This window comes from Nelusetta ayraudi, unplaced genomic scaffold (assembly GCF_046127955.1).
Source record: "Nelusetta ayraudi isolate G7.1 ecotype Tasmania unplaced genomic scaffold, CSIRO-AGI_Nayr_v1 ptg000131l, whole genome shotgun sequence".
Taxonomy (NCBI): Eukaryota; Metazoa; Chordata; class Actinopteri; order Tetraodontiformes; family Monacanthidae; genus Nelusetta; species Nelusetta ayraudi.
The window spans coordinates 200,424-217,531 of record NW_027466181.1 but is presented as its reverse complement, the minus strand read 5'-3'; the positions used below and the strand labels follow the sequence as shown (position 1 = coordinate 217,531).

General features: G+C 45.1%; 2 protein-coding genes across 4 annotated transcripts in view; one reads left to right on the top strand and one right to left on the bottom strand.

Moving 5' to 3' along the window:
• The window catches only part of fhl3a (four and a half LIM domains 3a), a 241,508-nt gene that overhangs the window by 27,707 nt on the left and 196,693 nt on the right, over nt 1–17,108 (bottom strand). Inside the window, exon 1 of one of the 3 annotated variants that reach the window (XM_076050918.1) lies at nt 180–304. The exons of the other annotated variants lie outside the window; for them this stretch is intronic. The gene's annotated coding sequence lies outside the window, so the exon portion shown is untranslated. Of the gene's footprint in view, nt 1–179; nt 305–17,108 lie in introns of those variants that run through there. 3 annotated transcript variants of the gene reach the window in all.
• Nucleotides 6,279–8,273, top strand: utp11 (UTP11 small subunit processome component). Its single transcript, XM_076051029.1, has 8 exons — nt 6,279–6,481; nt 6,669–6,730; nt 6,854–6,956; nt 7,056–7,175; nt 7,409–7,502; nt 7,599–7,729; nt 7,868–7,978; nt 8,071–8,273. Exons 1-8 carry the CDS (start codon nt 6,422–6,424, stop codon nt 8,152–8,154), a joined length of 765 nt encoding a protein of 254 aa, XP_075907144.1. The 5' UTR covers nt 6,279–6,421; the 3' UTR covers nt 8,155–8,273.

Genomic DNA, 17,108 nt, shown 5'->3' with positions numbered 1-17,108 from the left:
TTCAAGGACAGTCCCCCCCAGCCCCCCTTCTTTAAGTGAACCGTGTAAGTTTTGCCCACTGATTGAAACTCTCTTCCAACTCTGATCCGATCCGAGTTCGGAGCGGTGACAGCGCGAGGCGTCATGAAAACTTTGAGGTGGATGTGTGTGTGTTTTAAAAATAGAAAAATAAGTCCTACCAGCGGGGAGGCAACTGTTGTAGCGGCACTTTCTTCTTCTTCTTCTTCTTCTTCTTCTTCTTCTTCTTCTTCTTCTTCTTCTTCTTCTTCTTCTTCTTCTTCTTCTTCTTCTTTCCCTCCTTCTACCCCTCCTTCTTCTTCTTCCTGCTGCCCGGGCTGCGTGGCTTCAGATGCGGGCTGACTGAGGTCGGGGCTCGGCTCGCTCCTCCGGCGGCTCCTGGAGCTTCTCGCCTCCGGCTGCAAAGTTTCTCTGTCGGGCCTGACAGCAGCCAAATCTGTGCGGTGTGTGCGGAGTGATGCGGCTCGCCGGCTACATTTGTGCTACTACTGAGGAAGTTGCGTGTGTGGGTCACGAGATCCCGCCCAGCCTGCCCGCAACACAAGAGGCATTCCTCCTCTCTCTCTCTCTCTCTCTCTCTCTCTCTCTCTCTCTCTCTCTCTCTCTCTCTCTCTCTCTCCCTTCCTCCCCCTCCTCCCTCCCTTCCAGGCATCAGAGGGAAGTGTGGACAGCAGCAGGGGTATGACGGGAGATGACTGTATTTGTGACACACAGTGGAAGTCGAGTCGGATATCATTCCTTTTAAACTTTATCAGTGGTAGAATAACACGTTTTGGACTGTCATGAATGTTGCCTTGCAGACGTCAAATGTGATGGGGAATCCTATGGGGGGGTGGGGGTGGGGGGGTGTTTCTCTGTGACAACTGTCTGTGGCGTAACCATACACTGAAAGAACATTGGATGGGGTCATTTTCCCCCCAGAAAAAAACAAAAAAACAACCTTAAACCCTGAAAGCTGCTTTAACTGAAAGAAAAATGACGCCTTTATTTTTTGGATTTTAACATTATGTCTTACAAAGACGATGCCTGCAAAAGGGACATATGTTCAGTGAAGAGTGAAGGCTGTGTTCAACAGTACGGACAAGGTCGTTCGTCATCCTGAACTCTTCCGCTTCACATTGTAGAATTTTTAGCCAGTGTTTTAGCAAAAAACGCCGGGCCAGGTAAAAAGTCTGTGAGTTGACCTGACCGTCAGAACCAGTGAAACCCACCTCCTCTGCATTGTTGTGGTTGCCGAGGACTGTTTTGGATCAATCAAACGGCAAGCTAAACACTTCAAACAAGTCAACAATACCTACTTTTATTATTTCTTTCCACACATGGCTTTTAATAAATGTAACAAATAAAATACTGGCTGCTGGTTTCAACGTCAGCATCCCAGGCTCTGCAGTATGACACACAGGCTCCTTGAAAAACCATGAGATTCGAGAGGCTTGCGTCCACTCATCACAGGATAAGTGGACATCATTCCTCCCATAATTATGTAGAAATACATACAATATAATAAATAATACATACATTTAAATTCAATTCGTTAAAACTTTTAAATGAAGATGCCGACGTACCCGTTTGCCATATGACAAACACTCTGCGTGTGATCATCAAATGATGTTACATCACTGGCCATTGGCCGACAGTACCGCTGCCCAGATTACCAATTCATTCATGGAACAAAATTCTTTGGTCACGCTACCAGCCAAATGAGCTTGACTCAACTTAAATTATTGCTTTGAAATATTCAGGATTCATATTTTGGCAACAAAGAGTAAGTTAAGGCCTGTGCAGCAATAGGAAATAAGTGGATTGTTTTGATATGGCACCATACATATTGAAGCTGATTTGATCTGATTTGACTTTAATATGCGGCTAAATAGCAGCCATTGGCACATTGGCACGGCTGAAGGTTTTTTTCTTTTTTCACTGCTGTTCTTTAACGCAACGCTTTGACTGCTGTGAGGCTGCGCTAAACACATCTAGAGAGGCAGACTGGAGGACGTTGGCAGCCTTCAGACTTCCACACCACCTGCAGCCTGTGTCACTCGTGGACTCTGATCCTTGACACCTATCTGACGTCACAGAAAATGGGTTCATTGCCAGTTGCGCAGTCATGACTCAACAATTGGGAACTGCTGTCTTGTCCTGGGATGATTTCTTAGTATTCTCAGATGAGTCATATGCGGTTGTACCTTTGCCTTTTACAGTGCAGCAACGGGTGGGAGGGAAGAAATTCTGCAAAAAATTAATGAACTGTTGCCGCATTGTTCCCACATCCAATAGTCCCTCCCTGGACGTTATCTGTTGCAACTCAAAAAGAAAATCACCAGAGTTGGAATAACGTAAGATCTTTTTTTTTCTTCTTTTTTTTACTATTTGTTTTTTTGTTTAGATGATAGTAGAGCTGTAGTGCTGTGGAATTTCCAGGGAAGTTTCAGGAAATCAACCCTTAAAATACGTGATGAAAGCATGGCGTTGACAAAAGTGCAAAGAGAAAACATAATGACTTAAAAACAAGAAGTGCACAGTTATAGTTTTAAATCATTATTCCATCATTGATCTCATCCTTAGTTGGGCATGTACGTATATAGTCAGCCTGGTATATTTAATCAAACCTTCACTTTTTGGCATGACAGCCTGAACATGTGACTCAGTATCGAGTTCCTGCGGCAGCAGAGACACCACTGGTGTTTCAAGGTTTCCCACGACCCCCATAATTGGAAATCCTAATTTTACACACAGCGGGGCGTGGGCCTGTCACACTGCGTGCAACAAATTAGAGGAGAGACGCTTGTCAATTCCTGGTGATGACTCCCGTGCTGCTCATTTATTCACTTAATCCCTCCATAAAACACCCCTATTGTAGCAGTAAAAAACAAGTAAACTGCTTAATGGAGGACAACTGAGTAAATTTACAGTAGCTCCACAGAAAGGGTGTGTGTGTGTGTGTGTGTGTGTGTGTGTGTGTGTGTGTGTGTGTGTGTGTGTGTGTGTGTGTGCGCGCGAAGTTTCTGCATTAAAGGTAATCAAATGTTCTCTTGATATTTCCATCAACTGTGGATCGTAACACAATTTAAGTGTTCAGTCAGTGACGACTTTTCAAGTGACTGTCACGCTCTGCGTTAATGAAATTTCGCTGAAAAACACTGTGCAGTTTTGGAACATCTGAGCGAAACACTAATGAGAATCACTGCCCTCAACAGCAGGTTAACTGAGTGTGAAATGCATCCAACGTTCCAGACTAGTGTCGCCAGCACGTTAAACCCTTCAACACTTGTTGTGAGTTCAATCTAAGCAACTCCAATCAGCCGTTGATCAGTTTTGCAAAAATCTTTTTGAGGGCTTATGGTCACTTTAGTTCTTTTTCCATTCCTTTTATTTTATTTTATTTTTTTATAGTATATCCCAAACTTCAAATTAGACTCAGGGCATAAACATGATCCTTCACCCTGAAGTTTTACAGATAAAGAAAAGTGGGGACTGTTCCCCACTCTGTCAGTTGCGATTGGCTTTGGCTCCTCACAATGGCACAATTACAAGAATACGCAACAAACACATGTTATCAGGGAAATTAAGTATTATAATACAAGCTGTTTTGATTTTGAGGATGATAAAAGGCAGTGCTTGAGGCCACGTGCAGTTTTAAACAAAACCCTTGATACGTCAAGCAGCCACTCAACTGAGTAGATTATTCTCGTGACACAGATGGCAGGCGCCACTTAGAATACAATTTCCCCTCATTGGAAACCAGTTTGCTTCTCATACTTAAGCCCTTGGCCCTAACACTTCAAACCTCAAGAGACAGTACCAACTGTACCGGCATTTTCCGGTTTGGGTTTTAATTCGTGATTGAGTCACCGATGTGGAGACATTGTCATTGTGGAAATTCAAGTCAATATCTGGAGGGAAGATTACGAATAAAAGGAGTGTGTGGCTTCTTTGCTCAAGCACAAGTGAGTGAACACTGTAAATATACTTCCAAGTAAAGGGTGTTACCCTTTCTCACCATGTCAAAAAGTTAGGAACAGTTTCCCACTACTGCTTTTGTTTGAATAGTGTGTGACATTGTGTTGTTTTTTTTTTGGCACTTAGGCTTATTTCTATCAGTGTGGTAGATGATGGTGGAAAAATAAAAGCAAACAAACAAAAAAAAAAAACGCAAATAAGTTACATACACCACCCCCTTCTCTATCATCTGCCTCACTGATTATCGCTCAGAATTCAGGGCAACTGCAACAAAAGCATCGGAGGAACTTCTGCCGTGTGCATATTTCAGCTGGGCTGGCCCCCCCGATGTCTTGCTGCAGATGAGGACCAACCATGGTCAGCCGAGACATACCAGAGGCGTGAGCTCACACCCCGCGTAGCAATCTTGCAAAATGTCAGCAGTGTTATTTTTACAGGGTCACATTAGAAAACCAAATGGATGTGCATCTGCCCCCACAAGGGCATTCCACTGCCGCTGACCCTGAGCAAACCCGTGTACGCCTCTTTGTGCACCATCGCAGCAGCTTGTTACGAGCCCCCTTGTCTCCAGAGTAGTATTTACCCCTGCCACAACTCAGCGGGCATGTGCTTGTAATGTGAAATGCTGCTGTAAATTAAACAGCAAGGTGCCAAGTACGCTAGAAATTAGACATTTAAACCAAAAAAGCATGCTTGCTCTCTGTGTTTGCCTTGTTAAACACATTAGCGGGATGGATCCGGTGAAGTGTGGGGGCCTGAAACTATAGAAATGAGGGTTCTGGGCCATCAGGCAGATAAACAAGCCTGTGACATAATGTGGAAACACTGATCCCAACGATAGTTCTAATGACCCGCAAGCATTCTGCACAGCGTGCAAATCTCACACGTATAAGAAAAATTCCTTGCGGTTGCCGAGGGGAAAATGAGCTGCCGTTTGGGGGATAATTGTGGAGTATCAATCCGTCTTACAACCTCTTTTCACATCCACAACGAGTTGAGAGAATGGCTAAGATTACGGCACTGGTGCCGCTGCGGCTTTGTCTTTGTCTATCTTGCGACCAAAATATCATGTTAGAGTGGAGAGCCTTTTTTTTTTGCCAAGTCTGTTGACCTCCTGCTCTCGCCGCTGCATGTTTTTCCTCTGGAAATAAAGGGTGTAAAGCACAACACACACGCCAATACTGACTTTACAAAGAGAAAAAGAAAATCATTCCTCTCTGGACAAAATCCCTTTTTATGCTCTTTTGTTCTGGACGTAAACCAAAGCAAACGTTTGGAATCTGAACAAAAAACAACCATTGAGTGTGTCCACCTTAAAAAAATACGTACACTTGTTGACATTAAGTGTTAACTGTTTTATTAGTTTTGCAGTTTGGGAAATTAAATTCCTTATTGTAGTGACCACTATCATTTATTGTAAATTATTAAGAGTGGAACTGAAACTGATTCAGATAGCAGCAATAAGATAACCCTCATTTGTTTTGAAGACAACAGTGTGCCTCTTGTGTTGACTTGAAAAGGCAGCCATCAAAACCATTGTCTTGATTGTATAATCCCATGAAATATCAAAGTGCCATAAAAAAAATAAAAAAACAGCAACATCAGGACTGTTGAGTAACTAATGGATAAAATGTCAGTGTATTACAGTCCATTCATTTGTTCAAGTTCATTGAGTTGATACCCATTTATTATGGTTGGGTAAATGTAGAGAAAAATAGCACAAAAAACACTTAAACGGAGGGAATTTTTAATTTTTTTTAATGTGAATAATTAGCCCAAAACTAAACATGTCGGTGTGCAGCTCCTGTGAATGTTTAGTGCTACTGGCTATATGATAATGGGGCAAATTTGATCAGTAGACAGGCGAACTACCCTATATTTCACCCTGGTGAAAATGGTGAAAATTCTACATCTTTACACCCCTGGGAATTAAATCTATTTAAAAGTTACATTTTATGAGTATGATAGCTTTTTTACTATTAGCATGTGATACGATATTAATGTGTTGGAACGGTAAATATACAAAATTTCGTTTTGGAATGTACTGTTCCATGAGGTTTCGCGCTGCGTGTGTTTAAAATACGTTCAACGCCGCCATCTTCTGGTCTTTACACGACTCTACAAGGTGTTGAGTTAAATCAAAACGTCAAGAACATTTTTTTTTAATCACACATACACGTAAAAAAAAAAATGCTAGTTATTAAATAACAATAATAGTTTTGTAATTACACTAGTTTTGTTTTTTATTCAAAACGCATTTTTGAAAAATAAATTCCAACAGGAAACACCCACCGGAAGTGGCCGTAACCCTCGTGTGTTTCAAGAAGGTGGCACTGAAGCTGCTACTTGTTGTTTCACATGAGTACATGATTGCAGAAAAGCCTTTCAGCAGCTATTTTGACCATTCCAATTTTTTCCCTTTAGCTTAAAGACCATTGTCACGATGTCGTCCTTCCGGAAGGCGTTAAAATCCCGACAGAAGAACCATCACGAAAGATCTCAGGTGACTGTTTCAGTGTTTGGCTAGCTAGCATGTTAGCTTTCTAGCCTGATGTACAGTTTGGAGAGTCCCAGAAAAGTGACAGTGATATATTTTCCATCACCAAGCGAACGAGCGACGTTTTACATTGCTTGATAATTGCATCACCATTATGCTGAATAGTATTTTGACTCTACTCTTTTTCGTTCAGCCTGTTTCTAGGAAACATTTGGGTTTACTCGAGAAAAAGAAAGACTACAAACTTCGCGCAGAGTGAGTATAAATCGTTTTCTCGTCTAATCCTGAATTTGTAATCTTATAGACTCAAATCTGTGCCTACTATGTTTGAAGTTGGGAGGACCCCTTGTGTATTATTGTTGTCGTTGCCCCCTACAGTGATTACCACAGGAAGCAAAACACCCTTTCTGCTCTGCGAAAGAAGGCCTTGGAAAAGAACCCCGATGAGTTTTACTACAAGATGATTAGCTCCCAACTGCAGGTAAAAGTGGCATTTCTATCAGACCAGCGTTATGGGTAAACGTCAGAAATGTTTGTTCATTCACAGAAAAATCGTGATGTTGTGTGCCCTTGCTGACAGGATGGAGTTCACGTAGCGAAAAAGGCTGAAGGGGAGGTCGTGGTGACAGAAGAGCAGAAGAAATTGATGAGAACGCAGGACATTAAATATGTTGAGATGAAAAGGGTGGCAGAGGTCAATGTGAGTATATGTAATGGCAAAAAATAAACTGTGCTGGGGTTCAAATCTTTGTTGAATTGTTATATAAAGGGCAGTTTATTGATAGATGTGTCTACCGTTAGGTTATCTTCTGTTATGTAACACTGACACAGTGACATTTTTAGTAAACTGCGAGTAAGCACATTGAAGTTGTAGTTACTTGGTGAGATTGTTTTTTGCAATTTGCAATTGCAAAATGCATCATTTTCTGTTAGAAAATTGAGAGGCTGAAAGGGGAGCTCCATCTTCTGGATACAGACACCAGTGCAAAAAACAAGCACACCTTCTTCGTGGATTCCAAAAAACAAGGTAAGACGACCTCCCCCACCAGTTGTTTAAACAGCCATATGAAATTCTGCGCAACCGTAGTTTTAATGCCTGGAGGTTTGCCTTTTATTTTCTCAGTGCAGTCATTCAACCTGGCAAAACACCTCAACACTGCGCCTGAGCTGGTGCATCGAGCGTACAACCGACCAACTCTGGAAACTTTGGAGACAAAGAGCATCCAGGGATCTGTGGACCCAAAAAGTTTAAAGGTATGCGTGTGAGTGTGGCAAAGGTGGTTTACTTCCAAGTACTTGGCTCAAAGACTAAAGTCAATAAAAAATATTTTTAAAAATCCTTGTTTTGAATGCACATGATGGCTCAGATCTTTTTCCTCTTGCAAACTGTAGAAGATGGCGACAATGAGGAAACACCTGTACAAGAACCTCAGCCAGAGGATTGACAGAGAAAGGAAAATGTTTGTTATCTCACAAAAGATTCAGACTCGCAAAGACCTTCAGGTGAGGAGCAGAGCAGCGTCTTGGCCCCAAGGTTAAACTGACTGTCTGTGTTTGCTCTGTGGTCCACAACCTCTTTTTATTTTGTGCCTCAGGACAAGACGAAGACGGTGAAGGTGAAGAATGAGACGGCCAATTCTGCAGCTATTTACAAGTTTGAGGCTAGAAGAAAACGCTGAGAGCAGTCACTCTGACACAGAGGCCACGCCCACCACAGAGACATTTCTCTTTTTTCAGCTTGTTTTGTACATATTTATCAAAGACTCCTAGTTTGTTTTCAATAAATATCAGAATTCAATCGTGTGCCTTTTGATGATATTCATGGTAAACGGAACAAAATCTTTTTTTTTTTCTTTTTTTTTTTTAAACAAATGTACAACTGTGCTCACACTGTGTTAAAAAAAAAAGAAATGCATCACATAGTTCTACAAAAAAAAGCATGAGGTTTTTCAAGCCAACAGACAAACTGCATTAAAAATATGACTGCACATCTGGATAAGGCCAGAGAGTGTCAGTGTTCCCGCAGCAGACTGCATTTCAACCCTTTGCCAGTAAGTGGCATTAGTGCGCTTTGTTGCGACTGAACTGTGTCTGTCAAACGCTTTAAAAGTAGGTTGAACTACACGCCACGAAACTGGCCCAACCTTGAGCTCCACAGTTTGTTCCTCATAATATCTTCTGTTTGGTCTTACCGATGGGCTCTGACCGTGTGTGTGTATGTATGTCTTGAACACCTTCCTGTTCTCACACTGAGCACCTGAACCGCTCGCTGGCATTTCAAAGCTGTCACAGCTGACTGCCAAGTTCCATTTCAAAGACTTTGGCTCTCGACTGAACAGGTTCCTCCTCTGCCAGAGTCGAAAGGACAAAACTTTGGCATCCCAACAGCTGAGTGTGAATAAGTGGGATGCATCCAGGTCGTCACCTCGTCAATCAGACAGCTCTAGAAGTACTGCAAATTAGGTGGTCGCAGCACATTTTGTAAAGTCATATAAATCAAGGGAATTATCAATGACCCTTTTTTTCCATGTCTTTCTTGGCATCAGGATCTATAATAACTGGAATGTTAATGGATTTTTTGAATGTCATTGTTTGAATGCCACTTTATTTTCAGGCACATCAAGCACATTTTCTTCAGTATGAACATGCAAAAATATAAAGACTTTCAATATAGTGCAGAAAAATAAATGAAGAGGATTCATCAGTTTGTGATAATGTCACAACTTTTTTATATTTATGCATTTTAATAGCAATGCTGACGCTACACTTTTAAACTTGAATTTAAATCAATAAGCCAACCAGTATTGAGGAACATCACAGTTGTTGTTTTGTTAATATTTCCTTTTTTTTAAAAGACTAAACAGGAGCTTACAGGTGTCCAGGTTAAGAGGTGACGTTGGATGAATCAAGTGCCAATACAACAGTTTATATTCTATAAATGTCAGGATCAGGCCGCAAGCGAGAACCTTTTGACAGCTCCTCATCATATGTCACAGCCGTGCTGCAGACACAGCTGCTGCTAATATCATCAAAAACAATTTAGGTGTCAGTTAGCGAGGCCTGACTGTAATAGAAGTATTGTCGATGCACGCTCATTAGCTCACTTTAATCAAAATTACCCATTATTAATTTTATTAGTTGCAGCTGTGCCGGTTACAAAGCCGAGTCTGCTAAAGAGCTCCCCCGAGAGGCAGGCGGAGCTGTTGCTGCTCTCTGCTTTAGTTGTGCCTCCGTACTTTTTGATTTCACCTTCTTTTCTTTTAGTTTCCAACCAATCCAGGGGATGCAGGTGTTGCACAAACTGCAGCAGCTTAGCTGAAATCAACCACAATTTTATTCATAAATGTTGGTGCAGCCCTTCTTGCCATGAACTGGCAACCTGTCACCGCTGCCATTGGGCCCAGGCAGAAAGGCAGAAAGTTTGTCCGTTTCCTGCTTATCAACCTCGCGCTCACATTGCTCACATTTTTCTGCCGTTGTGGAACTCCTTTCTGGCATGTGGCTCTTCTGACCTGTCAGGAAATAACCTTATTAATATTCCTTATTTTAATGACGAAAATTGTATCATTTTAATTGGCACTAAATCAACGGATCACTCAAAAAGAACCACAACCGCAGGCAGTTTGTGCTTTTCCTCCTGCCAATATACTTGTATTTGCACACAGGCAGTACTGATACACTATATGTGAATACCCCCCCTCCCCCTCCCCAACCCCACACCCCCAACCACCCCGCTCCCCGTTGGCCAATAGCGTGGAACAGACAGGGACCTGGCGGCCGGCGGCAGATCACAGTGACCCGGGTTTGATTGATCACAGCGGTGGCAGAAGCTTCATAAACAGGACCAATCCATCAGAATCTCCTGCACACCATCGGAGGAGAGGAGAGGAAATCGGGGCCTTCAGTGCAGAAATGTCACATGAACAAGTGTGTGGTGGTGAGACCAGTGGAGACGGGAGCAGAGGCCTTGGCCCGAACACTGCTGACCAGAGTGGAATGGAGCCAAAACCTCAGGAAGGGACAGAATGTTGGCCAGTGTCCACCTGGGTCTGCTGCTCTCATTAAAGGGTCCCTCTTGTTGTTTTCTTTTTTTTACCCTGAACTCCAATGGACAAGACTTTTTAAATCAAATATCTAAAAAAAAGTCTGTACTTCTCCAGGAAATTGCATATTTAGCCCTCTGTTTGCAGTTTGCCACAGTGGAAGTGATCCTTTGATGGACGCTTCCACCAGTTTGGAAGTTATCAGTGCCCTCTCTGACATCACAAAGGGGTGATTTCCAAAAATGAGTGACTGAGTACACATCTTCTGTGAAGAGTGAAACGGGCAAAAGAAGTAAAGGATGGACTTTCCTCATGTTTGTGCAGGAGCGACACATACAATGTTTGTTTTCAAACGACAATTAGAAAGCAAATTTATAATTTTGATAATTGGGTAGAACATGTATTTAAATATATTGTATTAAACAATAATTTAACATCATCAAATTCATGGGAAGGAGAGTGACAGTAAATCCATGGCAATATATTTAAGTTGGGGGAGGAGTGGGGTGCAGTAGGAATGCTGTGCATTTTTTTTTTTTTAAATACGTCTGTGGTCAATAGTTCTCGTATTATTTTATTGGCTGTAGTTAACCTGCATCATGGAAGTCCACCATGAAGCCAACAAGGCCGATAAGCTTCCTTTGTGGCATCATCATGCTGGACCATCACTGCCAGAATTGTGTTGCCCCCAGTGGGTGAAAAAAAACAACAGTGTCTGACGTCTTTGGCCGACTTTCCTTCCTCCCGGTCACCCTTCCCCTCCGCTACTGCGTCACACTCCTGGGAGAGCGTGCAAGTCTCGAGACCCTCAGGCCCCCGCGTCTATGAGCGGACGGGGGTGGAGGTCGCCGAGGGGAGGCCCCCGGGGGGCGGAGGGGGTCAAAACTGTATGTGCGCACTTCCGGGACCCCTATCTCAGTGTGCGAGTGCAGCACAGACGGGCCACTGTTCCTCCTCAAGCTGTCCTTTCATTACAACCCCCCACACCCCACCCCCCTCTCTTCTCAACCCCACCCCACCCCTCCGCCGGCAACAGGAGGGTGCAGGGGCAGGGCTCAGGGGCGGGCGGGGCGGTGGTGGGGGGCACCTTCTGATTTTAAAGATATAGACAGGCATTTCTCTATTGTCCAAAAGCCTCGTAATTCATCTGATGGGCCAGCCCCCCCCCAAAACTGCAACCCCTCCACTGTCATCCTGTTCAACATCAGCTCAAGTCGACGGCCCCCCAAGAGCCTCTCCGAGGAACGCTCGCTCTGAGCGGATTGCTATGTGGCAGCCGCACAGCTGTAGGCTATGACGCTGACCCCTGCGTGTAGTTTTTACTGTCGGGAGAGTAAAAAGTGCAGGCTGGTTAAGAGGCGGCGCCGCGCACAATGGATCTTTGTCGAGTTACAAAACATATAGTGGAAAAGTGGGAAGTGACAGTTTGCTAAAAACAAAACAAAAAAAAAAAACACCGTATTTTCCATCCCGATATCCATCCACTTTATTCTTTGAACAGCACAATACAGGCAATGTATCACTTAGAGTGAAGCAGAACAAATGAGACGCTGTGTTTTCGTATCTTGAAGGATCTGTATTTTTCATTCAAATTGGATGTTTATACCAACATTCCTCTCACAAGCACCACTTTCATCAGACAACAAATTCCTGTCATACGTTTCTCACAATATATTTCTCACGTGATCTGGAATGTTTCTGGTGGATGATTATTCATTTGTAACGTGATTTTGTTTTTTTTAATAATAATTGGGGTGGTTCATTTATAGATTTTAACTAAACAGAAAACCAACTACCCATAATACATCAGAATTTGTCTTGCCAGGCCCCAGCGTAAAAAACCTTGAACAACTAATTGTCAAAAAAAAGAAAAAAAAGAACACACTTCACAGATCTGGAGAAAAACTATTCAGCTCTCCAGCTCTTCCAAAGAAAATGTTTTTAACTTCTGTATTAAAAAAAAATGTGGACGTTTTGTCGGACCTTCTGCACAAGCTTGTCTGATGTGGCAGAAAGACCTCGTAGCTGGGGGTTTTTAAAGTTGTCACTTACCCCAGGGGGAGTATGAGTGCACTCTGTGACATCACAAAGGGTTGATTTTCAGAATGGCCTATTTCAGCATGAAACAAAGCATGAAATATTGGAGCAAGCAACAAGGGTGAAGGACGGATCTTTTTCATCGCTAGGTTGTTCACAGACAGGACGTCGCTGGTGAAGCAAATTAAGTGTAAAAAAAAAAAGAAAAGTGTGCATGTTCACACGCACGTTTCTACACTTTGTTCCTCAAAAAACCCCACAATTACGGCGTCTCCACCCACCTCGTTCGCCGGGCGGCGCTCGGCCCCGCGTGCTGCGGAGCCTGGCGTCGCAGGCGCTGAGGTTAAGGATGCTTAAGGACGGCGCGAATCGATCCACCCCAATTATGGGGAAGCTGGCAAACGGAGTGGGGGGTGGAGACGCAGCGGTCGGTGGGGGGTGGTGGTGGTGGTGGCGGTGGTGGAGGAGGAACAGAGAGGTTGCCTGGGGACTGTGTGTGAAGGAGGAGTGTTTGGAAATGCCAGGGGTGAGGTGGGTGAGAGGGATCAGAGGTAGTCTTTATCTTTGGGATCCCTCCACTGCCTTAACTCGGGAGCTGGTTGTCACGGGGGCATTTGAAGTAGTGGATGGAGAGAGGAGGGACAGGGGTGGGGGCGTGGGGGACTCAGCGGCGGAGGTGGGGGGTGGTGGTGGTGGTGGTGGGGGAGGGAAATCTTTACAGCCTTGACAGTGCCCCTGACGCTTGTGTGTGTGTGTTTTTGTGCATCGCCCGTGTGACTATTTGGATGTGTGTGTGTGTGTGTGTGTGTGTGAGTGTGTGTGCATCTAAAGGTGGAGGGATCAGGGCTACAGAGGGTTTGGTGGTGGTGGTGGGGGTCTATGAGGTCCCTGCCATGATTTAGGCGTCCATGCAAATTTAATCAATTTGAGTACTTCTCACCAGCCAGCGCTCATTAGTGGCAATTTTCAAAAAAAAAAGAAAAAAAAAAGTAGAGGGCTCTGAAATCCCCACCTCAACACACACACACACACACACACACACACACACACACACACACACACACACACACACACACGCGTGCGCTGCATGGCACCTCAGACCTAAAGGGGGGTGTCTCTGTGGGGAGAGGGGCACCCAGGGGGAAGGGTGTGTGTGTGTGTGTGTGTGTGTTGAGCGGGGCGTGGAGGGCACCCATCTGCCCCGGTATTACTGTCAGTCCATCATTCAGGGGGAACGCCAGTCGCACGCCTCGGGGACGTGTTCATTACACTTTAACTAGCGGATCTGTCCTTGTCTCGCAGCCTCCCCGTGTCATTGTCTGCCTTCACATTGCGTGCGTGCGTGCGTGTGTGCGTGTGTGTGTATTTATGCATGCGTCCGCTTGCATCACAAGTCAGCAACCCCCCCCCCGCCCCCCCTGCTCCCCACCTCTACTGTAGCGTGTTGCGAGACTGGCTGGATCTCACCAACATTTTCCTCAAGTTTCCCCCGACGCGTCCATCATGCAACAGAAGAAATTGATTATTAACTCATTTCTTTTATTCCAGCAAACACTCTTGTTGTCTCTGCTGTTCCCTGGTTACTTCTCCTGATATTACCAGTGACAACGCACGATGAGAGAGATTTTTTTTTTTTTTTTTTTGTCGCGTGCACTCATCTTCCCCAGATCTGAGCGTGTGCGAGTCTGTCATTATGTGTGTGTGTGTGTGTGTGTGTGTGTAGGGGGACAGTGCTTGTGCGTGGTTATCCTCGGTGATTGCAGCAATCAGATGGGGGTGGTGGTGGTGGTGGTGGTGGTGGTGGTGGTGGGGGTGTTAATCAGAGTTTGTTCGTCAGTGGCCTGATGAGGGGCGACGAGGGCCGCTGATTATAATGCGACGCTTCAATCGGTCTCCGCGCCGACGACGGAGACAAACCGCCAAGAGAATCATTATCATGCCTCGCACTTATCCCCACCCGCCCGATCCCAACCACCACCACCACCACCACTACTCCCCACTACTCCCCACTACTCCCCAGTACACTTTCTGAACAGCGGCACAGTGTAAACAAACAAGCAAGAAAAAAAAACACACACTTCACTTCACGCCTCTGCCGAGCTCGACTATTGTTCGGCGGGATGTTTTCATTCCGGTGGACACAATGGAAAAAGGGGAGCGTTGTATATCACTATTTAGGTGTCAGCGTCGGCCTTATTGAATAATGGCGGGGTTGAAGGGGTTGAGGGGGTTGGGAGGGATGGGTGGGGGGTGTCTGGGGTTAGAGGGGAGAAGAGATGCAGTGGAGAAAAAGATTTGGGGGAGGAGGATGAGGAAGAGGGGGTGCAAATGTGACATCATGGTTTATCGTCCTGTCTTGTCACAGACAGGCCCGCCCCCCCCCCCCCCCACCACCACCACCATCACCACCATCACCATCACCCAAATCATTTAGGGTGTGTGCGTGGAAGAATCGGTGGTGGTGGTAGCAGCAATCGCTGATGCTATTATGGCTGCCTCATCAGCCAAGTCCCTACAAGGGCTGATACAAATTAATTAACCTAATTAGGGGCTGCGATTGCGGGTGTGATTATAGGGGCTGGAAGAGGGAGGGATGGAGGGATTTTACAGCAAGGGATGGCTCATGGTGCTGGTGATGGGGTGGGGGAGGGATGGGGATGGGGGTGCGCTGGCAGCCAGGGCCCAGGCGATGATGAGCTGGGAGGTGTGGGAGACGAGCCAAGATGCTCTGCATGGCTAATGAGGGAGGCGAGCAGTCGCTTCCCCTTCGTCTCCGCGCCTCCTTTCTGGGAGTTTTATTCTCCCCGTTTCCATCTTTGACCTCTGGCCCTGCTTTGCTAGTCGAAAGCATTTTGCCACAATTAAATCCAATCACCGGATATCCTCTATTGGCTTAATTAACATTCAGTTTCGTACTGTTTTCTTCATGTGCTTGTGTTTTCGTGGTTTAGTAATGAAAGGTTATGATAATACCATTCATTTGGATTGGATTTGGATTTTCCGACTTGTCCAGGGTGTCGCCCTGCCTTCGCCCTACGACAGCTGGGAGAGGCTCCAGCAGACCCCCGTCACCCCGAGCTCAGTAAGAAGCGGGTATTGAAAATGGATGGATGGATGATTTGGGTTTTTTTCAGGAAAACATTCAAATCACATCTAACTTTATTTATATAGCACTTGTCATACAAATTATATACAAAATAAAATGCATAAACATACAACAAAATCCCTTCCTCACCCCTCCCACCCCTGCATATAGACCCCCCCCCCCCACCACCACCACCACCACATGCACACACACACATACACACACCTGCCCACACACACAGTAAACAGATTTGTAAGATTGCATTCTGAGCAGTCTCATCAACAGCATGCTTAGCCCTCTGTTTGCAGCCTCCCGGAAAATCCTCCAAATCAGATTCTTGCTGAAACCGATCTGTAGTAGGGCCGCACAACGTGTCGCATCGGTCGCTCGGCCCTTTTTGTGATGTCACAAAGGGATGATTTTTGGGAATGTTTTGGCAGCATGCCACCCCAAAAAAGTGCTGCAGAAGAGACAAAAGGTGAATTCATTTTGAGTTCACTGACAGGCTACAAAACACCAATGCATCTGATTTTCCCTTCAAGTAAGTCCATTCCCTCCAAGAACCGGTGAGAAACCATCTCTGTCTTGCGACTGAGAATTTCCCAACATTTTTCGGCAGCATTTGTAGATGAAGATCGCAGCTCCAGAATAACTCGAAGTCTGTTGGTGTTCTGCGTCTCCCAGCTGCAGCAGGATGCGCCGCATCATCTACCCATTGTTCACTTTAACTGCACTACACACAAGTAACGGCAGTAACCCCCTGGGGAGGCATCGTCTCTCTCTTTCTCTCTCATGCACGCATGCACGCACGCACGCACACACACACACACACACACACACACACACACACACACACACACACACACACAGACCTCCGCCGCGTCTCATCCCTTCGTCTGCACAGCCAATCACAGCGCTCGCAGCACACTGCAAGTTTTCCTCTCTCCCCTCGCTTCCCCCGAACACTCCAGAGGAAGCGATATTCAAATCTCCTATTTGTATTGGAAACAGAACAAAGATTATCTTCAGACCCAAGCGAAAGGACGTGTTTTCTCGCCAGCATCAGCAATTCTAATGTTTCTAATGAGTTGTGGGGAGAAGGCGAGTGACTGCAAGCAGGTATTATAAATCTTAGGTGAAGAAAACAAACGAAATAAACAGAAAAAAAAAACAATCACAAGCACAAAAGTCCAATTTTGGATGCTCCGGGTTCCTAAAAGTGCAGCTACTGTCCGCTGATTGCAATGCCACCTCTGAATATTGTCGCTGTACTTGTGCCATATCAAGTGGATCGTGGCATATGATTTCCAAGATTGCGCCTCCAGCTTCCTGTCTCTGTCTTCCTCTCCGTCTGGCTCAGCCCTCCCTCTCACCGCCCGCCTGCTCCTGCCTCAGTATCAGTTACGGCCGTGTGATTAGGAAGCCGCTACCACACAGCAATAGAGGAGTGTTTGTATTGTTATTCTTA